Source organism: Zonotrichia albicollis, chromosome Z (assembly GCF_047830755.1).
Source record: "Zonotrichia albicollis isolate bZonAlb1 chromosome Z, bZonAlb1.hap1, whole genome shotgun sequence".
NCBI lineage: Eukaryota > Metazoa > Chordata > Aves > Passeriformes > Passerellidae > Zonotrichia > Zonotrichia albicollis.
In genome coordinates this window covers 53146542-53173589 of record NC_133860.1, presented here as the reverse complement: position 1 = coordinate 53173589, position 27048 = coordinate 53146542, and the positions used below count along the sequence as shown (strand labels likewise).

The 27048-nt window shown below is 39.1% G+C and overlaps 1 protein-coding gene across 9 annotated transcripts in view; it reads right to left on the bottom strand.

The window, feature by feature from the left end:
• CEP78 (centrosomal protein 78) overlaps window positions 1-22661 on the bottom strand; it is a 35684-nt gene extending 13023 nt beyond the window's left edge. Inside the window, exons 1-10 of one of the 9 annotated variants that reach the window (XM_014270885.3) lie at window positions 21788-22661; window positions 9163-9439; window positions 8778-8953; window positions 8098-8170; window positions 7476-7579; window positions 6538-6712; window positions 4643-4756; window positions 4327-4391; window positions 1531-1639; window positions 908-925 (exon numbers count right to left, since the gene is read on the bottom strand). In XM_014270885.3, the coding sequence (XP_014126360.2) occupies window positions 908-925; window positions 1531-1639; window positions 4327-4391; window positions 4643-4756; window positions 6538-6712; window positions 7476-7579; window positions 8098-8170; window positions 8778-8953; window positions 9163-9415 (1087 nt within the window). In that variant the 5' untranslated portion in view covers window positions 9416-9439; window positions 21788-22661. The other 8 variants (XM_014270884.3, XM_026796626.2, XM_014270882.3 and 5 more) reach the window with 8 other exon arrangements.
• Between the last annotated feature and the right edge of the window lie 4387 nt (window positions 22662-27048).

Below are 27048 nucleotides of genomic sequence, written 5' to 3'. Positions count from 1 at the left end.
TTCACAGCTTACTGTTCATAAAATTTTCTATGTGATAAATAAGGACTGTAGGAAATCTGCCATTCAGTCTAATTTTGCTAAAAAAAAAAAAAAAACAAAAAAACTTGATCCAAAATCTTGAGATTATAAGATGGTATACTTAACTGCTGTTAGGTTGATGCAAGACAAGCTGGTTTTCAAAAAAGGAGGCAAAGCTTTGTAGCAGAAGAGCTTAGAGGGTTTTAGACCATCCACCACAGAAAGTACAGGCATCTATGTGTTTCAAATTGCCCTCTAATGGCTTTAGAGTGAAGAACATTAATTTGTTTATGGGCAAAATAATTAAAAATAAAGCTGATACTCATGCAGATCACTGGTATAGGACACCAGCAATCTCTTCCTTTCAGAGCAATAATAAGAAAAAGTAGGGTTTACTGGTCTGGTATTTTGCTGTTTAAATCATACAGCATCAAAGTAGACTGAGAAAGAAACCTAATGTGGATCATCATTAGAATATCTACCAGGAGTAATTAAACTTTTTATCAGGGCAAGAGGAGCCTCACATTCTCTCTAAGCCAGAAACCAGTAAGTCTTGAAAACTAATCATCTTATATTTCCTACAGTTAAACAAGTGAGAATCCAGATTATTGTTTTTCTGAGATCAGTACAATAACTGATTTTGTAATGGTTTAGAAATGCATCACTTTGTTAACAGGATTCAAAATCTCGACTCATTCTGAACATAATAAACTGGATAGTTTTCACCTTGACTTTGTCCTTCTCTTAAAAAAAACAATCCCAAAGCACATAAAAACCCCCCACACAACAAACAACCCCCAAAAGAGAAAAAAAGACAAAAAACCACAAAACCCTCCACAACCACATTTGCCAGGCATTTTTTCCTCCCACTACCACCCAGATCACTTACCTCTCTGCTTCCAGATAACTAGAGTGAAGACAAGAGACAGTGAAATGTATTACAGTGAAATTTTTAGTAGCTTGCTGAAAAATGTTGAGTATCACGAGTAGCAGTACTATATTATAAATATTCAAGACACCTATGTTATTTTAAACATACTATTTATAATAGGTTTACATGAAGTTAAAAAATGTCTTAGAACACTTTGTACATCAGTTAAAAAATGCATGTTTACTTGTTCTGGCAGAGGACAGCCTGCTACAAAAAGGTTACAACAGCAGGAGAACTAGACAACTTACTACTGCCAAGCTTTGCAGAAGTGAAAGCTTGTAGAGATACAGAATAAATATGTGCAATGCTTCCACACATTTTAAAGTCAGCATATCCTACTATTTTTCCAGCCATGTTTCTAGCAGCACTAGAAACAAGAGTGAGTTTCCTACAGATACCAAGGATAATAGAAGATGCATTATATCATTAAGAAGAAACATTTTTTTTCCATTTGGAGACAAATGTTCTGTAAAACACTAATATTTAGAGCCCTCATACATTTTTTTTAATTTAAGCTCTTAAGCATTAAGATAAAATTTTCTAGACAAAATGTACTATAGGCAGAAAAAACAAAGAATTACCAATCCGAATAGTAGCTTTTCCTTTCCGACCACTTCCTAGGACAATAGTTCTTTTCTTTGGCTTAGTTTTCAAAGCATCTTTGGAAGACGGAGACATCAGCCACTTAAACTAGAATTTGGTTTATTTTTTAAAGAAAAAGAAATCTGTTTAGCAACTGACAGTTGAAGAGGTGCTTATTTAAAATTAGTTTGTCAGATCTAGAGAACACTGTATTATAGGAAACTTTATAAGCTGTAAAATCAAGAAAAAACAGAAGTCTCACAAGGTCCAAATTTAAGCAGATGATAGTGTATATTACCAGAAAGTGTTCCCAAAACATCACTACAATATCCCATCCAGTATTATCCTTTCTCCTGTGGAAAACATTCTCCTTCTATAGCAAAAATCTCTCAGCATCAACCCTATAGAGAGGCAACTCTGGCTTCTGCACTTCATTCTCAGACAACTGGCTTGATAGGAATGACTGGCTCAGACCAAAGCTCTCCAGAGTAACAAAACCTTCCCCAGTGCAATTTTGTATTACTGATAAAGTCAGTATTTTAAAAAACACAAAGTTTATTATTATTTGCCTGTAATGAAAATTCATCCTTACAAAGTAAAAGCCCCAAAGTAAAATTAAAAGACAGTGATAATCGAAAGCCACAGCTGTATTTCAAATTTACTTCCTTACAGCAAGAGTTCTATTCCTAAAGGCTCCCCTTGCCTTGATAAAAAGTTTAATTACTCCTGGCAGATATTCTAAAATTACTCTGCTAAAATTACTTATTTTTCAATGTGCATCACTAATACAAAGTCTAGTGCTGGAGCAGTCACTGAATAAAATACAGATGACACTAACACAAAGCTTGTCTCACATGGCCCTAAATCCCACATCAGAGTACTAGAAACAGTATGCCAGAGCTATTCCCATCTAAAGCATTAGAATGATTAAAATGCCATTACTGCGCTCTAAGTTTAATTCAAATTCATTATTGTCAAGAAGATCTTTTTCTTTTCACATTGGATACAATTAAACCTTGTATAAATTTTGCTGTGTCTCCAGGTGGGTCTGGTCCCTGCGCAAGTGAATTGATCATTTTAAACTAAAACAAACCCAGAAAGTGTAAAATTAATTTGCAAGCTTCTAAGAGCAAAAGTAATTTTAATTTTGTTTTGCCAGACAGCTAAAAGAGCAGCGTTACTAGGTTAAATCAAAAGTTCATCTAGCACATAGCCTGTCTCATCTCTGCTCTTGCTGTAAACCATCTAAGCATCCAAGTATAAAAACAGCAAAATATAAAACCAGTGCTCTGAAAGTATCCTGTTTTGTAGACACCTTCAATGGATTTTCCCTTGAGCTATTTACAGTCTCTCAGAAACCACACAAACTTTCATCACCTATTACACTTGGACATACTTATGATTACATATCTATGATTTCACCAGCAGCATTCTAGTGCTGCTAGAATATATAGCTTTTGTTTTAGCAAAGGCATCAATTAGCAGTAGACAATTACTCTTGCAAACCCAAAAAAAAGGTCCAGAACAGAATCAACTACATGCTACTGAAAAACAAACACCCACTTTTTACGCAAAGCAGGATGGAAGGAAAGACAGATGTGACTAGCAGAAGAAGCAAAGCTATGTAGTAAGCCAATGGAAGTATTTCTTCATCCATGTTGTTAATGAAGTATAAAGAATTACTAGCAGTGCTAATAAAACTCAAGATACCACACTAACTGGTTGAATATAAAACTAAAGTCTTGAGTCAAGTAATCTTTTAGTACATGGGAGATTTCCCAGAGTTGCTTCTTTCCATGGTCTGGCTTTCCAATTATCTTTAGCATTTCCAGGTAGATGTTATTTTCACATGATTCCTGTGATATTTTCTACATTTTAATCCCATCTGCCAAGCAGAAAGAGTACTTCTTCACAACCAACCTCAACTTCTCAAAAAACGTCTTCTAGAGATTGATGTGGGGAACTGTAATAATCCTCCAGAAATTCTGTACACAAACTTTCAGTTTATTTGACAGTCTCTACACATCCACAGCTCTGTCTTTATTTAGTCTTTTCAAAAACCAAAAGAGCATTAAATTCCAACACAAGAACTGGGATTGCTGGGACTTCTTTGAGAACTGAATCACATTTCTGTATATTTGAACAGTATACCTAATGATAAACAGTCTAGATATTCAGTTTATGTGCATTACTGTGAACTCTCTGTGGACAGTTAGACCAAGATGAATGGGGATGATGTACTTAAACTGAGCTCTGTTTTCACAGATGGTCTGCATTGAAAGGACAGGCTTGAGCAACTTTAAAAATTTTGGTTTACAGAAGTTAGAGACAAGAAATAAGTTCTAAAATAAATTAAGTGCCAAATTACAAATTGTGGTTTCCTTTACTTTTTAGTTAGAATTTATTATTACCATGTTGACAAGGACATATGTTGTAGAAAGCCCTCCAGCAGTCCTGGAGCAACATTTAATTAATATTCTATGGTAATAACCAAACACACACACATTTCCATTTTTCTTTCCATTAAATGGATATCCAGGTTTTATTATGTGTGATAGTTTTAATTCCATAAGAAATCATACATGGAAAGAAATACAGAAACATGTTCATTATAGTGGTTTTAGGTTTCCCCCTAGAGAGTGGTTTTTTTTTTCATTTGTACTGAGTCAAACTTCTGTTTAGAACCAGAATAGCTGTTTCAGATTCATTCTGAAAAAAGTCATCCTTTAAAAAAATAAATGCAATGGAAGCTATAAAGAAAATCCCAAATTCATTCCAAAATGTGTAAAACACACCTCTGAGTCAGCACTGCTTCCATTCTTGAGAACTCTTTCAATTATCTTTTTCATTAGACCATGACCTAGAATTAATTAAAACACGGTTTTAAAAATTTTCTGTAAGAGACAATTCTTTTTGTGAACAAACAGATCATTGACTAGTAAGTAGATATTACCTATTCTGGTTGTTTTCTTATGTTAAAAATATTTAGCAAATTATCATGGCATGTTCTTTTTTTCTTGAAAGTAGTTTACCTTTCCCCATATAGTTAATTAAGAAGAAAAAAAGACCAACAACCACACAAAGAGAATAAATACAGACACAGATACATACCAATTAATGGATTTTTTCTTACGTCAAGTACCACTAATGTTGTGTTAGTTTGAAGAGCATCTAATAATGACCTTGCTCCTTCACTGGATATTCCGCACTGCTGCAAATCAAGCGCTAAAATGTTTAAGGAGGGAAAAAAAAAATCAGTAGAGGTAGTATAGCATTTAGTTAGTGATTTAATTTAATAGTTAATGTCTAAAAAAAGTAATCCTGCTGAAAACCTCCATTTCATAGAAAATGAAGCATGAGAACTGAGGACATGATGATAACAGTCATCAAAAAAGTGTAAAAACCGGAGCATTGCTTTCAAAGATCACAACTAGCGCTTTTCAACATTAAGAAACAGCTGTTAACATCTGCAGAGGAGGTAATATGAACCTACAACCACTGTGGGCAACCTGTGGCAGTGTTCAGTCATCCTCAAAGTAAGAGGGTTTCATCATGTTGAGGAAAAACCTCCAGTGTTTTCATCCCTACCCACTCCATCTTGCCTTGTCCACAGGTACCACTGGAGAGAGTCTGTCTCCATTTCCTTTACATCCTCCTTTCAGATATTTGGACACCTTGATTCCACTCTGAGCCTTCTCTTCTCCAAGGCAGAGTCCTATCTTTCTCAGTCTTTTCTGAAATTGGAGCTGGTTTAGTCCCTTCATCTTAGAGGCAATTCACTGGACTCTCTCCAGTAGCTCCAGTTCCCTCCTGTACTGCGCATTCCATGGCCTCACTTGTGCTGAGTAAAGAGGAAGAATCACCTCCCTCAACCTGCTCAAAAAGTTTTTGCTTAATGCATCCAAAACACTAATGGCTCTCTCTGCCACAAAGGCACCTTACTGTTTCATGGACAGCTTACTGTCCACCAGGATCTGCAGCACCCTTTCTGCAAAGCTGCTTTTCAGCCACACAGTCCCTGCATGTTCTAGTGCACAGATTATTCCTGTCCAAGTGCAGACTTTGCACTTCCTTTTCTTAAACACCATGAAGTTCCCATCAGCTCATTTATCCAGACAGCAGAGGTCCCTCTAGATGGCAGCACATCCTTGCCTTTCTAGGGATCCAAGAAAGACTATAGTTTCCTGAGTCCTTCTTCCCAGACTTCTTGAAAATAGGCAAGACATTAGCTATCCTCCTCCAGTCCTCAGGCACACTCTCCCAAATCACCATGACCTTTCAAAGGCTACTGAGAGTGACCTCAAAATTACATCAGCCAGCTCCCTCAGCACTTGTGAACGCATCCCATTAGGGCCTATGGATGGCTATTTGTCCAGTTTAAGTATTCTCTAATCTGATCCTCTTCCATCAGGATGGATGTTATCTGTAGACCTGCCTCAAACTAGAAAACCAAACTATAAAACAGGTATTTTATTCCACACACAGAATGCTATGATTTACACCAGCACTATTAGTAATTTTGTATAATTACTAGGTATAGCAATACATATATTGCAGAACAAATTCATTCTCAAAGATACTGACAGACAATACTAAATAACACAACAGTATTCAGATACTTCAAAAGAGGAAGAGAAATTTCTTTGGGAAAAAAAAAAGAATACTCTTCCCAAGCTACACAGTAAGCTACTCCTCTGGCTGCAACTGTTATAACTGATAATTTTAAGTCTTCTGCCTGCCACTACGATATTTTAAGAGATGCAGTAGTGAGATATAGAGATAGTAGAAAAGATATTAGTAGAGATAAAGAGATATGGAGATCCTGCTGAAATCCTTACAGCAACTAGTAACAAGCAGATATGCACTATATCGGGAATTTGCTGGTATAGACCAAGTGCCACATTATATGGAATATCTCATTACATATACATTAGTATGTCTATAGTTACTACGTAAGGAAACTCCTGAATTACTCTGCTGCTCATTAGTAAAAGACTTAGTAATACCTTTTAGCCAAAGGTCCTCTCCTAGACAGTCCGCAAAGGCACTTGCTCCTCTATCTCCAACAAGCATGTTGCAGTTGAAAGTAATCCGCCTCAAACCAGTCATATATTCAAGGTCAGGTCTCCTGTAACGTAGGCTGTCAGCCCAAGCTTGACCATGTCTTCTTATTGCCTGGTGCTTTGCAAACAAAGAAGCTGTTAACAAGTGAAATGGCAAAGCCATAATTGAGGACAGGATGACAAGTTACCTTTTTCTGTAAACCATGTCCAATGGCTTGAATGTTGGTATAAGAAATATATGCTGGTATAAGTACACCATTCCTGAGTTCAAGAAACATAATTAATTTTTAAACCTTACTGTTAAGTCATAATTGTTGTGACTGCCCAGTTTGCAAAGCAAATTATTAAACTTGCTGCAAATTATTTTATCACCTTCTTTTGACAGACACTTTCAAGGTAGATTGAATAGGAAATAAATACATACTACAAAAATTTTGTGCTTTCACAGAAATCACAATTAATATTAATTAAAACACAGTACCAGGCAGAAATCTCCTGATCATTTAATCAGCAGCTTCTGAATTGTAAACTTGATTATTCTTACTCAGAATACTTGAGACATTTTTCAAAATTATTGACAATGAAAGAAACACCCTGAAAACAGGTGTCAGATGTTTACAGGCCTAGTCCTTATTTAAAGAAAATACTTTATTATTTATGTTTTTTTCTAAGAAATAGCAAATTTAAATTCCACACCAGTAAACTAAACTACTTTTGTCATACAAATTCACACCTTTCATAAGAACATACACTTAATTTTGGTATTCACACAAGCTCCTCATGAAGTGCTTTAACTGATTTTGGACTTTAAAGCAGAAGTAAAAAATTAAATTTATTAAGTTCTTACAAACACTCTATTCTAAGAAAGTTGATTAAATTACCTTTAATAAATTTGCGATATGTTCTGCCCCTCGCCACGTGAGGCTACATGCTGTGAAGTTAAGAAATCTGATAGTAGCTGTATTCTTTATACTCTGACAGATTGCTGAAGAAAACAAAAGCACACGTTATCTACACACAGCATTTCCACATTATCAGAACATGCTTTTTCATCAGCCTATTAAGAGACAGCTTTAAGAGCCAAAAGCTTTGACAAAGAACTAGTGTTGAAATACAGACTATATTTTCAATACAATTAATGTGTTCTAAATTCATACATTTCTAGTGCAAATGTTCAGCAAAGAATATCCGAACAAGTTAGAAAATATTTGATTTCAATTTACTTATAGAAGCTTAAACAAATCAGGAAAGGGTAAAGAAATACAAATGCTGTTTTAGATAAAAGTATAAACATCACTATAAAGTAGTATATGTATTTACTAGCCTGAAGTGAAGAAATTCAAGTCTTTAAATGCTACTGAGTTATGCAGAATAAAGTAAAGATTGTTCTTATAATCTCCATAGACAAATTTAAAACAGGAATGGAAATACTGAAAATTTTGCGCACCTATTTGGAAACTTAAAAGAGAAAAGTATATTTACAGGTTTTGATTCTGAACTTACTTTCCAACCCTCCATCTCCAATTGGACAGTGGGCTAAAGAGACATTTTCCAGAGATGAAGCTGTGGCCAAGCCCTGAAAAATAATACAAACAACGTTGTTACTTGGTTGAAAAGAAGAAAGAAAAAACAAAAAAAAAAAAAGACCAAACCACTCATCCTCTATTCCTTACAAGAAACTCTAGGGGATTCAAACAAAGGTCAAAACCAGCAAACATTCACCTTCAGTTTAAGTGTGTTCATTTCTTTAGCTTGCAGAGGAAGCTTGTCTGTGGGCAACCAGCAGCAACCCCCCCCATAAGTCAGTCATGTGCAAACTGGAGCTTTCCAGTAATACATCAAAGGATCAATTTCTATCTCCGTGGTGTCCCACAACTTCCTTTCTACCACATACATGCACAGTGGTTTCAGTCATAAATCTATGTCGTACGCCTCAAGCACATGGCAGAGATGTTGCTAAGATCTTTCTAGTAAGCCTTGTGTTTCTGAGACATTCAGTTAAGACCAGGTCATGCTGAAAGTCTCAGCAGAATCATTCTTTATGTATATGTAAAGACTACGTAAGATATCTTTGCATGCAACAAATACATGCAGAGATTAGTTGCTACTATTCTCTGTTCTGGGCAATTTGTATATTTTGTACTATATGTACTATGTATTTGTACATACTATTATATTCCCACCTTTGTTAAAAGTGCTAGGTCTCTTTCCCTCAGAAGCAAACCCTGCAGTTCTAAATGTTTTAGTACATCTGATATACTGAGACAGCCTTTCACAGCTTTGCACAGTTGGCCAGTCAAGTCTTTTGGCAGAGTTGCTGGAATTCTCCTTCTAAAGTAAGTTTTGCATCTTTCAACACCTAGTGAAAAATAAAAACCATACATCAGTAAAATCCAGTCTGTATTGGCTTAAAAGCAATTATAATCATATCTTCCTTGTTTTTTGTACTTTCTTAAATTATAGCAATTCCTTAGGCATAATTCCTCCCTCCATGTATTCAATCATGCAGATGTTTTATGCAACAAGTTTTAACATGCATACCTCAACATACTTATCTTTTATACAGACCTGATTCTTCAAGACCATGTTGATGTAAACTTCTCATTTTAATAGAAGCCAAAGTCTTATTATGCCTGAGAGCATCCAGAAGTGGTGCCCAATCAGTAGCTTTGATGTGATCCACAATGAGATCAATAGCATCACGAGTCACGTTAGCCTTCACAGCTTTCAGAGGGAGAGAGCCTTGAAGCTCACAAAGATGTTCATAATGCGAGAAGAAATCCAGCATGCACTGCCTTCTTAATTTGACTGACTCAATCATTTCTTTTATGTGCTAAATTTCTCCCTAAAATAAGAAAGAGGAAAAAAGCCATAAACTTTTCTTTCAATATATAACTATCTTGCATCACAGTGCCAATCCAACACACATATTCAAAACATGAAAATGTTCCTGGATATTCTCCAGCATTTACTAATCTTTAATGTGTAGCTAAAAACCTTATGTCTTATGATGCTTACTACCTGCGCAAGTAAAGTTGCATGAGTAAAAGGGCTAGGGAAAAAAATCCCAAACGCCAAAAAACAACTGATTTGTATTTTTATTCTCCTCACTCTAACAGGTATAACAAGAACACAAAAGCCCAGATCTTTAAGCACTGACTGTTGTAGAGATCTTGCTTTCATCTTAAGATTTAACTTTGTAGCATCAAGGTCTGCCCAAAAGCCTTGGACACTCCCTGACCCACCATCAAGGGAAACACACGGAGCCAGTGGTGAACTTCTCTGCTACTTCAGTTAAGTCTAAATTATCATCATACATAATAAAATTTGATTTCCTAAATATCTTTGCTATTGCATACTGGATATACATATCCCAGTAAAATTCACTAAGCACTTTTCAGGCATAAGGTTTTGTTATACTTTAGTACCCACAGAGAATAACACTACTAACTTCCAAACAGAATCTCTAAATACTGCTATGACATAGCTATTAAGAGTTAAGTAATTCTACTGTCTCAATAGGGACACTTGTCAGTATATTTAGAAGATGCATTTATTTATTTATTTATTTATTTTCAGGACAACATTAAGTATTCCACACAGGATATCACACATTGCAAACTTTTTTTCTTATTTGTCACAGACTAGAAGCATTAACCAACCTTCTCAAATATTCTGTATGTCAAATTAAGACAAGTTATACTGGACACATGAGGACAGCCATTTGTAAAAGCATAATTTAGAAAAATAATATATTGTTAGCATCTAAATGACTGGAAATATAGTAAGATATTAATTCTAATAATCCAGTTCCTCCACACACTTTTATCTTTTTTTAGCTCCGATTTACTAGCATTTAATGACCACACTGTGGCCACAGGAACAGAAATTACTGAATTATAATCTTACACTTTGGGTTTGGAAAATGACCATCACGTTTAAGGCACCAATGGCTTCTGGTAATGCATAAATGTGCAAAATATTAGCCTTTTTTCTCCAGAGCTTAAGCAATATTCTTTTCATGGAGGCTTTCACTGCAACATCTTAACACCCCACCTCTAACTGAAGAATGGAGCTCCTGGCCCTACCACTGAAGTTTAACCCACTTGTAGGAAGAGACAAAAAGAACAAACTAATCAGACCCAAAAGCTTTCCAAAAGGAAAACTATATAAATTTGAACTCTTCTGCACTGAAGGTGCAAGCAACCTGATACTACCTTTGACTTGAGTGGTTCTGAGAATGTATACAGACGATACCTATCTACTCAATACGGATCCAAGAAATCACACTAGCTGGCCAAAAATTACGAGAAATATACAGCACACAGTAAAACTGAAAAATCTAGCTCCATGTTAGGAGTTTTCTGGAACCTGTGAGTTTGTAGCGATTAAAATAACCAGCTGGCTAAATGTACACAGGGCGGGCAAACGGCACCCAGGAGCACTGCCAGCAGCAGCCACGGCCAATGCCAACCTGCGGGGCACACGGGGAGGCCGAGCCGAGCTCACCCTGGGCGGGCGCGCCTTGCCAAGCGCGGTCTGGGGCCATGCCGGGGCCAGGCACCCGTCACAGGACCTGGTGCACAACTGCGTTAAGGATGTAACACAGCACCCAGCGACTGACAGCTACGGTTAACACCGGGGTAATAACAGCGGAGCTTTTATGTTACACCGACTCAAGACCGACACCGAATCAGGGAATCACTTCAGACCGCACACCACTGAGCGGGCATCAACAGGGGGCTGGGCTGTCCGCCACCACCTCGAAGGCTCTCGCCAGAGGCGGCCGGCAAAAGACATCAGCAGGGTCGCTCCCGCGCCCACAACGGCCTCGCCACCCCTGGCCCTGACGGCCCCATCTTCCCGGAACCGACTACGGCTCGCTCCGCGGGCACCCCGCTCCGCCTCTGCGCCGCGGGCCCGCCGTTACCGCTGTTAGGCGCCGCTAATCGGCGCTGCGCACCGTTACCCGCCGTCACCCGGCACTGCGCAGCGTTACCCGCCGTCACCGGGCACTGCGCACCTCAACCCGCCGTCACTGGGCACTGCGCACCGCTACCCGTTGTTACCCGGCAGTGAGCGCCGTTCCCGCACCCCGCGCCTGGGCCCGGCGCCGTTGGAGCGGCCGCCGCGTGACGCGCGAGCCTGGCCCCCGATTGGCCGCCGCCCCACGGCCCTCCCGCCCGCGTTCAAAATGGCCGCGCCCGGCCGTCGCGGCGGCGGGGGTGTTACATAGCAACAGTACCGCGCAAGAGAGTACCGCTTCCCTTTCCTGAAGAAAAACAAACAAACAAAAACAGAAACAAAGGCAGAAAAAAAACCTTAAAAAACCCCTAAAAAACCCAAACAAACAAACAAACAAACAAACAAAACCCCCAAAAAACCAAGAAACAAAACCAAACACAAACAAAAAAAAAAAAACCTAAACCCCAAACCCATAAAACAAACCAAAAGCCAACGACGCAGTGCTAGAAGAAAGCAGGCACTGCTTCAGCTTTCCGTCAGCAAAGCACGCGATGTAGGAGCTCCACAGGTAGGGAGACGTTTTGATATACAGCAGTAGCCAAAGCCAGGCGGCCTGAGCCGTTCAACAGGGTAACGAACTCGTATTTCACAGCTGTGTTTCCCATTAGGTTGCTAGGTTACACACAGTTTTCATTAACATTCAGTACAGTGCATTATACGGTGTGACATTTAGGGCAGAATAACTCAAAATGGAGTCCGGGTGCTGCTCCTAGGACTTGCAGTTCATTCACGGATAGGGACACCAGCTAATTAGGAAAAATTTTTACTGTAGGTTGATGACTAAGAGCAATTTGGTTATTTAAAAAATTGTGCTTGTAATCTGCTCGTAGGCAGCGGGATATAAACTCTTAAGGTGAGCAAGCTCCAGAGAGCTTTCCACAGAAACTAGACAGGCTGCTAGGACATTCAGAGGACACTGTGTTTACGCAGATGCAATGTTACTCGCTGTTTTTGACTGACATCAGAAGCAACTGAAGCACCTTAATAGCTATCAAGTGTACCAGAACAAGACTTATTTCAGTAAGTCTGACATCACCATCTGTACAAATGCTTCACTGTGACATTTGAGGAATTCAATGTAAAAGACAACAAACATAGGACCATTATCAGTGAAATGGCAAAACCAATGTTTCCATAACTGTATGACAAAATATTTCCTGTGCTTGCCATAAATCTTGGTGTCACAGACTAAACTCAAGCAAAATTAAATTAATATATTTTCAAAAATCTTTACTTTTAAAGGTTTATTGTTCATGCTACTTAGTTACACAGATATCTCCAAAACTGAAATTCAAATTCTTGCTGAGAAACTGCTTCAAGTTGCTCCCTACCAACCTTGGTTTTCTTTAAAAAATACTGTTCCGTGTTCATTTCCTCAGCATTTGATTCAGTGCTTTAGATTTGTTTTTTATTTGCAACTCTATTTTTTTGTTGTTTGATTTAGGTTTGGGTGGGGTTTTTGGGGCTATTACTTTTTTCTGGTTGGTTGGTTTTGGTTTTGTTAGCTTGGGGGTGGGGGGGGTGGTTTTGTTTGGGATTTTTTTTTTTTTTTTGTTTGGATTGGGTTGGGGGCTTTTTGCTACACAGAATTTTGGTATACATGACAGAGAGCTTTTGGTACACCTTCCAAAAGGGAGGATTATCAAAAGTGTTCTGTGTATATCAATCATTGAGTCGGCCCTAAACAAAGGCTTTGTGTGGTACTTGTGATGATGTCTCCTTCTGCACTCTGGTCTCCCATGTGTGGGCCTTGCAACAAGCCCACAGACTTGTTGCAGAACACACCTAGAGCAGGTAGCTTGAAGTCCTACACTGGTTGCAGGTTGTGCCCTGGCTGGTGGGAAACAGCTGCAGCCCCAAACAATGAGCTTTGAAGGCACACTGACCTCCTGCCTAACAAAGGGCACGGTCCTGGAATGCCAGCCATCACCCAGAGCCTCTGCAGGGCACAGTGAACAGGGAGAAGAGCTCATGTACCACATAATTTTTACTGTTGTTTTATGTTTTCTCTTTGGTTAGAGATCTCATTTATTTTGGAATATATCCTATGTATTGCATTTGCAACTATAATCACTACTTTCTTTTGTAGTCAAAGGCAGTTCCCTTTGCTGTTTTAGAGCTTCAAAAGCATGAAGTAATTTGGTGAGATACCAGATGTCTCTGGAGAGAATAGTCCCAAATAGACCCAATTCTGTCACTTTGGCAAATGATGTCTTCTTCACCAGTCATCATTTTGCTGAATTTGTTTAAGTGATTTTTGTTCTCACTGTTTTCTTCCTGTATCCTTCTAGGCCATATGCTATTGCGAATTTTTTTGTTAATGTATAATTTAATTTTTTTTATCTGATTCAACAGTACAAGCATTTCTCAGTCTCAGACCATAACCAATGTTATCTTTCTTGGAGACATCTGGAGACAAAAAGGGGCTATGCACTCTACCCTGTTAGTGGGTGGGCAGCAGATGTTTTCTCTTGACTTTATGAGGATGTCTGGAAGGTATCCTACTTGATTGGTGTTCTTCCACATTATCACTTACTGCCTAGTAAGGATGTGTTAAAGGAACCACTTCACATTGTCCTTTCTCTTTTGTTTTAACTCCCCTATCTAGCCTTTTAAAGTCTGCTTCCAATCTGGCTTTAAATAGCTGTCTGATTCCAAAACAAAATAACTAAAAATTATTTTCTTCTTTTCTGCAGAATGTCAGTGGGGTTGAATGCTAAGTGCAAAAAAGGAAAAAAACAAAATTTCCAGAAATATTTGACAAGTTTAAAAAGCTGCTGACAGGGCAGCTCTGTAGAGCTTTTGTCCAGAAGCCTGAGAGGGTCCTTTGTTTCTAGGTGGCAAGGTTCATCAAGCAAAGCTGTATTGGAAGAGTCCATAAATCTGCTTAAAGCATGGAGGAAATAGTTATTTCATTTTGCCATTATTAGATAGCTTTATCATATTTTATTGGAAACTCATAGTTGCATAAGTGCCCAGTGCTCCTTATTATTTGCATTATACCGTAACAGGACTTGACCCTTCAACACACACTAAATGCGACAAACTGGCAGAATTTCAGTGTCTACTTCAGGGCAACCTAAAAGCACATCAAGTTAAAAAGAAAAGTCATTGTTTTCACACCAAGAGATCCAAAAAGGTATGAAACTCGGTGTGAAGACAGAAGTTTTTCTGGTAATCCTCAATTGTACAAAACCTCTTGCAACATAGACTGGGTACTGGAAACTGAAGCAATGGTAAGAAAATATGCTTCAAAAAACCTGAAAGGAAAGAGGAAACTTGGCCAAGATGGAAGTAGAAAATACTTTATGGACCAAGGAGGGAAAAAGTGCTGAATATTCCTTGTTTTAGAAATCTTGGGTTGGACAAGATTTGGGGCATAGACATAGATTCAGTTCTCGTCTCCCTGCAGAATCTGGTGATTCCCTCCATCCCATGTATTAGCACTCCTTTTCGTAGCCTTGGAAGCTCCACATCCACGTAACAATGACAGAAATGCAAAGCAGGACTTGTTCAGTGGAAATTGATTTTTTTTTTTGTATTTATCTTCCACTGGCTTGGTTTGTGTTCTCAAAAGATTGTTGTTTCTTTCACTGTCAGATATGTACAGAAAACCTTTGCTCTCCTTTTGTCTCTTCTTGTTATTCACTATCTCCCCTTTTCCTACTTTTAATTTATTTTCTCTTTTTGAAAATTGCTGTTTAACTATATCAACAATCTAGATACAAAAGTCTTTGAAAAGAAATGATTACTCTCCAAAAGTTGCACTGAAAATTATCTAGATGAATTCTGAAAGTCATAACTGTAACAAGATGCAACACTGAAAAACTCACCTAGAAATGCAATTCCCTAAAGTTAGGAGATGAGTAAATACTGAGTATGGAGGATATAGAAAGGCAGCATGAACAAAAATAACAACATTATGGACCATTGCAATAATATATATTCAATAAGATATCATACATACAATATATATCATTGTATAGAGAAGAAAATATATAACATGTATAATTATATGCAATTGTGCACATAAGCATATATATTAAATATGTAATATAACATATGTGAAAGAACATCTCTTTTTCCTTCTGAAGTTAAGCTGAAAGGTCTTATGTGCAGGAAAAGAACACACTTTTAGTTAATTGTCCTTGATCCTAAATTTTCTCCTATATTGGGAACAATTTCAGCAGTTTCATTGCACAAAGTTTGTCATTTGCTTCTGATTCACTACACAGATCTGCACAGTCTCAACTGCCAGAGTAAGTAACAGCAACATAGTAATTACTATACACTAATTTTGAAATATATACTAACTTTCAGAAACAATGCTGTGAAAGGATAGAAAACACGGGTTTTCATTAAGGTAGCTGTCAGATATTATAAAATCATAGTATGGTCTAGGTTGGAAGGTACCTTAAACATCATCTAGTTCTAGCCCCCCTGCCTAGGGACATCTTTCACTAGATTTGCTTGCTCAGAGCTCCATCCAGCCTTACCTTGAAAACTTCCACAGGGATGGGGCATTTGCAACATCTCTGGGCAACCTGTTCCAGTGCTTCACCACCCTCAGTAAAGGATTTTTACTGATATCCAATCTAAACCTGCTCTCTTTCAGTCTAAAGCCGTCCCCCCTTGTCCTGTCAGTACGTGCTCTTGTAAATAGTTTCTCTCCATCTTTCTTGTAGGCTCCCTTCAGGTACTGGAAGGCTGCGATTAAGTCACCCCAAAGCCTTCTCTTCTTCAGGATGAATAGTCACAATTCTCTCAGCCTTTCCTCACAGGAGAGGTGCTCCATCCCTCTGATCAACCTGGTGGCCTCTCCTGGACTCTCTCCAATAGGTCCATGTCTTTCCTGTGCTGGGACCCCAGAGCTGGATGCAGGGTTTCAGGTGGGCTCTCAGCAGAGCAGAGCAGAGGGGCAGAATCCCCTCCCTGGCCCTGCTGCCCACGCTGCTCTGGATGCAGCCCAGGACATGTTTGGCTCTCTGGGCTGGCAGTGCCCATGGCTGGGTCATGTCTAACTTCCCATCCACCAGCACCCCCAAGTCCTTCTCCCCAGGGCTGCTCTGCATCTGTTCATCCCACAACCTGTGCTGCAACCAGGGGCTGCTCCAAAACAGGTGCAGAACCTTGCACTTGGTCTTGTTAAATCTCATGGGATTGCTATGGGTCCAATTCTCAAGCTTGTCCAGGTCCTTCTGGATGGCATCTTCAGATGTAGCAACAGCACCACTCACCTTGGTGTCATCAGCAAATTTGCTGAGGAAACACTCAATCCCTTTGGTCTATGTCATTAATGAAGATCTTAAATAACGATGGGACTCTGAGCCATTGAGCACTACCCTTTGGATGTGACCATCCCACCCTAAAAGGCTGCCCTCAGGGACAAAGATGTGGAATAGAGCTGTCAAATCATTAAGGAATTAATCCATAGAGCACAAAAACTATCAATCCCCAGGAGTAAAAAATTATGCAAGGAAGGCAGGAGACTGGCATGGTTGAGCAGGAAACTGCTGGTCAAAGTAAAGGAAATGCAGACAGTAGAAACAAGAATAGGTGACCTTGGAAGCATATAGAGATAAAATTCAGTTGTGTAGGGATGGAGTGAGGAAGGCCAAGGCAAAGCTGGAACTGAACCTATCAAGGGATGAAACGAATAACAAGAGGTCTCCTACAGATATATTAAGTAAAACACAAAGGCCAGAGAACCTGATAAACAATGCTGGAAAACTAGTATCAAGGGATGAGGAGAAGACTGAAGTAATTAACAGTATTTTTCTTTCAGTTCTCAATGGCAACGTCTTTTCTCACCTCTCTCAAGTGGATGTACAGCAGGATAAGGACTGAGGGAGCAAAGTCCCTCCCACTCTGTAAATAAAGATCAGGTTTGTGACCCTCTGAGGAACCTGAATGTATATAAATCCATGGAACCTGATGAGATACATTCCAGAGTTCTGAGCAATTTCACTGATGTAGTTGCCAAGTCATTCTCCATGCTGTTTGAAAAGTCATGACCATCATGTGAGGTCCCAGGGAACTGGAAAAGGGGAAACATTGTACCCATCTTTATAAAGGGCAGAAACAAGAACCCTGGTAACTATCACTCTGTCAGCCCCTCCTCTGTGCCTCGGAAGATCCTGGAACAGATCCTCCGGGAAGCTGCACTAAGGCACAGGGAGAACAGGGAGATGACTTGAGACACCCAGCATGACTTCATCATCAAAGACAAGTCTTCCTGACCAAGCTAGTGGTATATGATGGAGTGATTACATCAGTGGACAGGGGAAAGGCTACAGATGCCATTTATCCAGACTTCTGTTAAGCTTTTGACACAGTCTTGCCAACATCCTTCTCTCTAAATGGAAGAGAGATGACTGTGTTTGGTGACTGTGTTAAAAGGATAAGTGGTTGGATGGTCACATCCAGAGGGTAGTGGTCAACAGCTCTATCAAGAGATAGATATACCAATGACTTATATAAAGGAATATATTTTTTATCTGCTGGTTAAATGTATGTAACAACATACTCAATCACATAGAATAAAATAGGTATATATAAAAATATATACTTTCAAATAGAATTTTAAAGGAGGAATATTATCTGTCCTCATTCAAGGTTTGTTACATTAACAAATAAGATTATGTTGCAAGGGGATTCTAAAGCCTGAAGAACACCAAGTTTTTGAAGTAAAACATCTCCCAAGCACTTTAAAGAAGCAAGCCACCCAGAGAGCTACTGTAATTGGCACTGCTGCTGCACAGCCAGGTATCCCCTCTGAATGCCTGTGGCCTTTGACCAGAAGAAGACCAACCAGAGGCAACTATCAGCACAGGCAGAAAATGTTCTAATATGACTTCCATTGCCACACCTGGAGTTACCAGAGCTATGCTGGGTACGATTGGACCAAGTCAGGAAATTGAATTAATTAATTAACTATTTAGTGCATAATTACAATAATACTTTTAGTTCTCCTGTTCACCATTCCATCATTACTAGTTTAATTACTTTCAAAATTATTTTACTCAATATATATTTGTCATGGTTTAGGAATGGTATTCCCCTATTTAGTGTTCCCACTGAAGCAGTCAAAACCATGCACTGCTCTCTCACTACCCTTCTCCTCCACCTCCCTGTGTGGGTTGCTGGAGAGAATTGGAGGTTCAAAGGGTAAAGATCACTGGCTGAGATAAGTGCCATTTACTGGAAATAGCAAATGAAACAGGAAAACAAACAATAACAGCAACAATATTAATAATAGTGTATGAGAGACAAACCATTCAAACATGATTGTTCACCACACAACAATACCCCACTACCACCAAGCCACCCAAAACAGAAGGGCCCCTTCCCTTCCATCTGAAAAAATTATGTGAGGTGATACAATATAATTTTCATGCCCTAGCCATGCTTCCTCCTGGCATGAAGGACTTGGGGGTGCTGGTGAATGAGGAGCTGGACATGACCCAGCAATGCACACTTGCACCCAGAGCAAGCAGCCATGCCCACCCCTTCCAACCGAAACCATTTTATGATTTGCAAAAATTAACCCTGTCTTGGCCAGAACCAGGACAATATTGAATTCTTATTTTCTGCTAACAGCACATGCCCGTGCAACATTAAATGACCTTGTTCTGACTCAGAATTTTTTTCATACTTTCTGAGATTTCCTGTCAGGGTAATCCATTGACCATTTTAGACTTCTAGACACAACATTCCATCAAAAAGAGAACTAAAAGATCATTAAATTGAGCTGGTCCTTCTGATTTCTTCTTGCAAAGCAGCTGCTCCACCACATGACTGTTTCAGTCACCCGGTCTCTGAGTTTTCCCTAAGTCCACAAGATACTTCTTGCCATGGAAAAAACTGCAATGGAAATTGTACCTGCAGCCCACAGGCTCATTTAGATTTAGAACAAATAGGATGCATTCTGACCTATTTTCAGCACCCTTTTGGTGACTGTCAGCATTCAATGGCATTTTCAGCAGCTAAAGCACAATTGGCTGATAATCAATGACAATTCCTAGAACTCCCTTTTGAGCTTTAAGTTTGAGTTAAGCATTATAAAAGCATCTAATCATGTCTTAGTGTATTCTGCAGTCTGAGTAAAATAATTTTTTGGTGCCAAATTTTCCTATGCTTCCTCAGTCAAAAATAATAAGCTCCCATGAACACCTATTTTGTTGAAAGAAATACCTCTTCTTTGGTAGTCTTCATCTTTGGCCTATACTTTATGAAAAGCCATTTGTTTGAGTTCAGTGGCAGTGGTTTTTCAGAAAGAAGAAAAAGACAAAATGACAACAAAAATGCTTTTTAATATGGAATAACTTTTCTTCACATAATACATATAATAACAAATTTTCTAGTTATTAGCTCTCTTCCAGGGAAGATTTACCTTCTTTTTATTTACAGAGGATTTTAATACTGTGCTGGATGCTGTTCTAGAGGTCATACAATATTCATCTAACATGTCTTAACTATTAAAAGAGCCTGAAATAACACTGTTTTGGCAAGATGAGGCAGTTGGGATGAAGTACAAAAACTATAGCAAAATTTTAATATTATTGTTTTAAAGCCTTGAAGGACTGAAGTTTTTCAGAAGTAAGAGCTGGCATTATTCTATAGAATCCAAACTAAAAACTGAACAAAAACTAGATAAGGAGACTTTGTCTATTACAGTAAGAAAACTCAATTGATTCACTAAAGGTTATGCACTACTGCTTGAACTTTCTCAAGATGATAGTCATATAGAAAATTGGAAGACTGGGAATTTAGAAATTAACCAAAATGTATATATGGTTGATAGCATTTAGAAAACAACATGAAAAACATCCAATTTTCCCAGAAAAGTAATATTTTTTTCAAAATTGTAGCCAAGGACAAACCCATTTTCACAGTAGTGATATATTAAATTACCAAAACATTTGTCCAACTCAGAAAAAAAGTACTCTGGCACCCAGCCAATCTTAGGGTCATTGTTTGAAAAGTGTTAAAGGACAAAATCCAGCATCACATTCAGTTCACGTGGAGGTAGGAGGAGACATAGAATGAAGAAGTGAGAGTATAGATATAGAAGACTAGGAGTATAGAAATATAGGAGTAGGAGTAAATAGAATAAAGTGTCCTTGTTTTAAGCTGGTATTTATTTGATGGTCCTTAAGAATTGCCTAAACAAGTAAGGTTTTTTTTTTTCCCTTGGATTTCACTGCCAATAATATCACAATCTGGAAGCAGATTGTTCTTTTCTCACTCATTTTTCCCCCTGTTCTGCTCAATGTCATTTCATGGCCTTTTCTCCCTGCTTTCAGCTTATTCAGCTTGGACACCCAGTTTCAGTTTTCTCTAGAGAAGTCATACATAAATCTTTGTACCGGCAGAGAAAAATATCAAAGAGGAATCCAGTCCAGTGCAATCCCTAGTACAAATAGAAGCTGGGCAGAGAATGGATCAAGGCTAGCCCTGCCATGAAGGACTTGGGGGTGCTGGTGAATGAGGAGCTGGACATGACCCAGCAATGCGCACTTGCAGCACACAGCAGGCAGCCATATCCACCCCTTCCAATTCAAACCATTTTATGATTCTGTAATTCTAGGAATGGCATTTTTGTGTGTTCTCCACCATGTGTTAACTGCTGAATATAAATCCACTGTATGAAAAACCTTTCGGTGTATTTTATGCAATGTTATTAATAGATCAGTTTCTTTACATTATTGAGCACCAATATGTAGCAAATTTAGATCTCCAGCTTGCTAGGAGAACCAGCACAACACTGCAGATATAAACTATACTGACATTGTTTCTGATGCAGTTTAAAGTTTAATGACATGGCAATGCTGGAATTTTTAGTCATTATTTAAATTATTTAGTTGTTGGATATAGTGCCAGCTCATTTGACGCTATCACATTAAAAGTCTAACAAAGTCTCAAGTTTTAGTCCACTTGGCACCCAAGCTGTACATGTTGTATTGACCATGGCTAACTGCTGGACACCCACCCTACCCAGGTGTTCTTTCACTACTCTTACACACAACGAGGGAAGATAAAATAAGATAGAAAAGCTCATAGGCTGAGATAAAGACAGAGTTACAGTTTACTGATTATTTTCATAGGTAAAAGAGACTCATCTTGAGAAAGATTAATTTTCTTGGTGGTAAAACTCAAAGACACTTACCTACCCCTTTTCTTCCCAGCTTCAACTTCACTCCTTCATCCCCAGCTCCCCTTCCTCCTCCCACGTCAAGTTGTGTGAGGCAACACCAGTGCCTGTATTTGGGAAAATGTAAGTCGCACAGGATTCTCAGTCTTTGAAGTTTCTGAAAAGTAAGAACAGCTTCAAAAATATAGTTTCTAATTGGTCATTGTTCTGGTTCTGGCCAAGACAGGATTAAATTTTGTGGTAGCTAGGAGGAGCATGGCTAGGACAAAAAGGTTATTCTCTATGACCTGATATCATTGACAGGGCAGGGTAAAGGGACTCTCTTCTGGCAAGATGGGGTTTCTTCCAGTTGAGAAAATGTAGCAGAAGCCACCTTGTGTTAATTGTCATGGGGTCTGCAGTGAGCATTTTTGCATGTGAATCACTCTGGTTTGTACACTTCTATTATTAATATCGTTGCAGTGACTGTTTGTTCTCTTATCTCACTGCTGTAATTTGTTCTTAACCCATGATCTTTGCCTTTTATGCCTCCAGTTGGATGAAAGGAAAAGGGAGAAGCACAAGTTTTTCTTTTTTTTAATGGGAATACTAAAGGGGGGAATACCACCTCTAAGCCAGAACTGCCATATATCTTTAAAGATAACTTATAATCTGTATAACAGAGGCAAATGGATATCTGCTGGAACAGCATCACCAGGGACAGTATAAAGCAATTGGTAGCGAAAGTCAATTCTGCCCACTCTATTACTAGCCAGGTCAGAGGAGCAAAGCAAATTTAGAAATAGAGTGAATGAAACATATACAAATTAATGCAGTAGCAGGCTGATTTGTTATATAAAATCTTTTTGGACAATGAGTTACCTGCAATTGCCATCACGGTTGTAAAAGATCATGTTACCCCAAAAAGTACAAGAGAATATACTGCACTGAGTAGTAAATAGAATCTATATTATTTTCTCAAGCGATGGTTTCATTAATTGAAAAAAAAAAAAGAAAAAAACAAAAGAGTGAGAGAAAGCTAGAACTGGGAAGATGCATGTAGAGATGTGCAAGTATGCAATCCTGAGAAAATTGGGAAAGAGCAGTAAGGCAGGAAAGAATCAAAGCACCTGAAAAGTGGTTTGAATGCAATGGCTCTTGTCACAAGTAGGTAGATAGCAACATGAAATCATTCCACTGTCACAACATGACATCATTGTGAAGACTACACTGATGCTGTCTGACCCAAGACCAAATGTTCTCCTCTGACTTGTTTCAAAAACTCCGAAAGAAGGCATACTTGTTTGGAACCATATTTCCTTAAAAATCTTCCATCATATTTCAGTCTTTCTTTGCAGGTAGGTTTTCTTTCTAACTTTAGCTTTAAAGTTAATGAAACAAATTGACAGACTAGCAATCAATTTTGTGGAAAATGAGTAGCTTCAATATGGAGGATGATGAATTTTTTTCAGGGAGGTAATAATAACTGTTAAACTTTTATTTTTTTCTCATGTCTGGTAATAAGAGATTCTTTTTTTTACTCAAATTGATCAAAGTTATTATCCATATTGATGATGCTACTGTAATTTACTGTACAGAGAAAATGCCTTTCTGTACTACCAAAATAGGAATGCAAGCACTGAACAAAGTCAGTGCACTCAACTGTGTTCACACATTTTCCTGACCAGCAGAAAGATGTTGATTTGGGGTTTTAGACCATATTGGGTAGCTAATATTGAGTAGCTAATATTGGGTAGCTAATTCTATTGATCAAAGTAACTGTCTAGGTTCCAAGAAAACAAATACAAATTAAAAGCTGTGAGATAAAATACCTTGGAAAAGGATTCTAAAGAAGACAGGGACCTGGAGCACAGAGTCTGTTGAATTCAGGTGCCCCCTACATGGTGAATAAATAGCCCACGACCAGACACATTAAGCTGGAATATCTAAAAAATTCCCTGACCAGTCAAGCAGCTAGATACTAGATTCTACTTCCAGCAGTGGAACCAAAAATGGTTTCCTGTAAATTTGAGCTCCTCTTATTTATGAAGGTGGTTATACTGAATTCCCAAAAGGATTGCACAAAGCTTAGTAACTGGCTTTGGGAGTGGAAAGTGTGTGTTCAAATCCCGGGTCAGAGTCTGCAGCTAGTAGCTCTTTTCTCAGCGTATTTTTTTTCTTTTTATAAGTAATAACATGGGATGTGTGTCTTCCAACAAAGGCAAGCACATAGCCTATGACTCCGTGTTAGATTTTATATTAAAGCATTGGCATTTCCTGGCAAGCAGGGGAATGCCTGTTATCACGAAATAGTTACTTCGACTCTGTACAGAGATCTGGCTGATCCAAAAATTAGAAGGAGGAGAGGCGTGGCCTCACTTTGTCAGCCTAGAAAGTGAATTAATAACAGAATTATCAAAACTTCGGTCTCAGAGAAGATGCATACGAACCTGGAGAAGGCTGTTTTGCAATGGTTTAAAGAGTAAAGACAAAGGATAAGAAGGAGGAGCCTCTTGCTAGCCCGGTCCGTGTTGGTAAGCTCGCCATGACTGATGTGGATCTGACGGCTCCGCTCTGCAGTGGGAGGGGGGAGCAGTATCTACCCTTGCCACCCCCATTGTCCCCTACACTGGTGGGATGGGCAGGAGAGCTGCCACCGCCGTCTGTGCCCGCCGCGGCTCTGGTGACAGCAGCAGAGACAGCGGCAGGGCCGCCACAGCCCCCGAGCGGCCCGACGGGGCGGTGACGGGCCAAGGCCCGGCCGGAGAGCGGCAGCGCCGCGGGACCAGGCCCCGGCCGGCCCTCAGCCCCGGTGACAACCCGCGGAACATCCTGCGTTGGAAGTGAGCGCGGTGCTTCCCAGACAGACAGCTAGCTCCTCGGAAAATGAAACCGAGGGCAAAGCTGCTGCAGCCACTCTGGTGAGAAGGAAAAGGGGGAAAGCAGCCCAAGAGGCCATGGAAACACCCGACCCAGTAGCAAAACATATCAGATCTAAAAAGGAGGAGTCAGAAAGGGAAGAGTCTGCCATACAAGCACCTTTAGGCTGAGCTGTTGGGAATCAAATGGTGATTTTCATAAAAACACTGTTTTCTCTGGTAGAACTGCAACAGTGGAAAGCCTCAGTTGGACGATAAAGAGACAATCCAGAGAAGGTAGCTAATCTTGTTAATAGGGCTATTAAGACACAAAACCCAGATTGGAGTGATCTGAATGTAATGCTAGACACATTATTAGACGAAACAGAAAAAGAGATGGTTGATAAGGCTGTTATATCTGCTACAGAGATTCTAATTACAGCTGGAAATCTTCAACGGCCAGTTAACAATATATTTTCCTTTAACTGACCAAGGGTGGGACCCTTATGTGGCAGAACAAATGGCAAAGTTAAAATGTTATCAGAATTGGATAGTACTTGGCCTAAAATATGCCATTCCTAAAGCAGTGACTTCGTCGAAATTATATGAAGGCACAAAAAACAAACAAACAAACAAAAACAAAACAAAACAACAAAAAAACCCAAACCAGAAATAAACCCCCTACAGACTTCTTGAGCAGGCTTAAAGAGGCTGCATGAAAACACACAAATCTGGACCTCAAAGCACTTGCAGAGCAAACCCACCTGGCTTATTTGTTTATAGGCCAATCTGCAGATGGCATAAAGAATAAGCTGTCAAAGATGGGTGAGATGCATGACATAGGTAAATTGTTGAATACAGCCTGAAAGATACATCAAAATAGAGATTCAACAGACAGGAATAGATGCCAGCAGAATAGAAGGGGTGATCAGGGAAAGTCATCTAATGTGTTGAAAAGGAGTACTCCTCCTCTAGACAAAGGGTACCCCCAGTACCTGAATTAGCTGTGAATGGGAACTGATGCGGACTGAAGGAACTATCCTGCCCAGCACAATCTTTGGTTATAGTTAAGCTGGGGAAAGAGGATGTTGAATTTTGGTAAATATAAGGGAACATATTCTGTGTTAAATACTTTAAAAGGGAAACTGAGTGAAGATACTTTAAATGTGATTTGTGCCACAGGGTCAGTGAAACAAGACCCTTCTTCTGACCTTTAAAATTTAAGTTAGGAAACTGGGTGGCTTACCAATTCCTCTATAAGCCAAACACCTCAAAGCCATTAATAGGTAGGGATTTACTGTAGAAATTAGAAGCAGAAATCACATTTTCCAAAGAAGGTGGGAGTGAAAGTTATAATTCCTAAAACTAAATTTGTCAAAGCAGCTATTTTCTTACAGGAGAATTATGGCAAAATTCCCAAATCCCAAAATTCCCATCTTCATCTTCAAAGAAGTTGAAGATGCTGTCATTCTAATAGTGTGGGCCAATGATTTTCCTGGGACATGCAAAAGAGCTGAGCCTGTACTACACTCAAATTAGGGTCTACAATGGCAAGGCAGAAACAGCACCTTTTGAAGTTAGAAGGCCATAGGGGATTAGAATCTATAACTAAGAAGTTCATTAAATTTGGGTTATTAGTGGAATATGAATCCAGATACAACACGTCCATTCTTCCAGTAAAGAAGGCTGATGGTAAGAGTTATTGATTAGTGCAGGATTTAAGAGAAATTAACAAAATAACAGAAGATATATACCCAGTTGTAGCAAACCCCTACATTCTTTTGACCATGCTGACAGATGGTTTAAGGGTGGTTCACTGTTTAGATCTCAAGGATGCCTTTCCCTGTATTCCTGTGCATAAGAATAGCCAAGAACTCTTTGCTTTTGAGTGAGATAATCCTGAGACAGGGAGGAAAACCCAGCTCACTTAGATGGTTCTACCCCAGGGTTTCAAAAACAGCCCAACAATATTTGGAAACCAGCTCGCAAAGGAACTGGAGGACTGGAGAAGACAGGAACCAGGAGAAATATTCTTTAATATGTTGATGATATCTGAATTGCAGCTAGAACACAAGGTGACTGCATCCAACTCAGTGTAAGTCTTTTGAACTTTCTGGAACTAAGTGAGTATAGAGTCTTGCAAGAGAAGGCACAGGTTGCCAGGGAAACAGTAGTCTACTTGGGGCTAGAAATATTCCATGGACATCAACAACTCAGCAGAGAATAAAAAGAAGACACTTCCAGAGCTCCACACTATGAGAGAGATGCAAGCCTTCCTGGTAATGGTAGATTGGTTCTGCTTATTGATACCAAATTATGTACTACTGGTAAAACCTCTGAATGGAGCCCTTAAGGCAGCTGAAAAGGGAACCATCATGTGGACAGAGAACACAAGGGCTGCATTTAAGTAGCTGAAACGTTCCTTGATGTCAGCTCCAG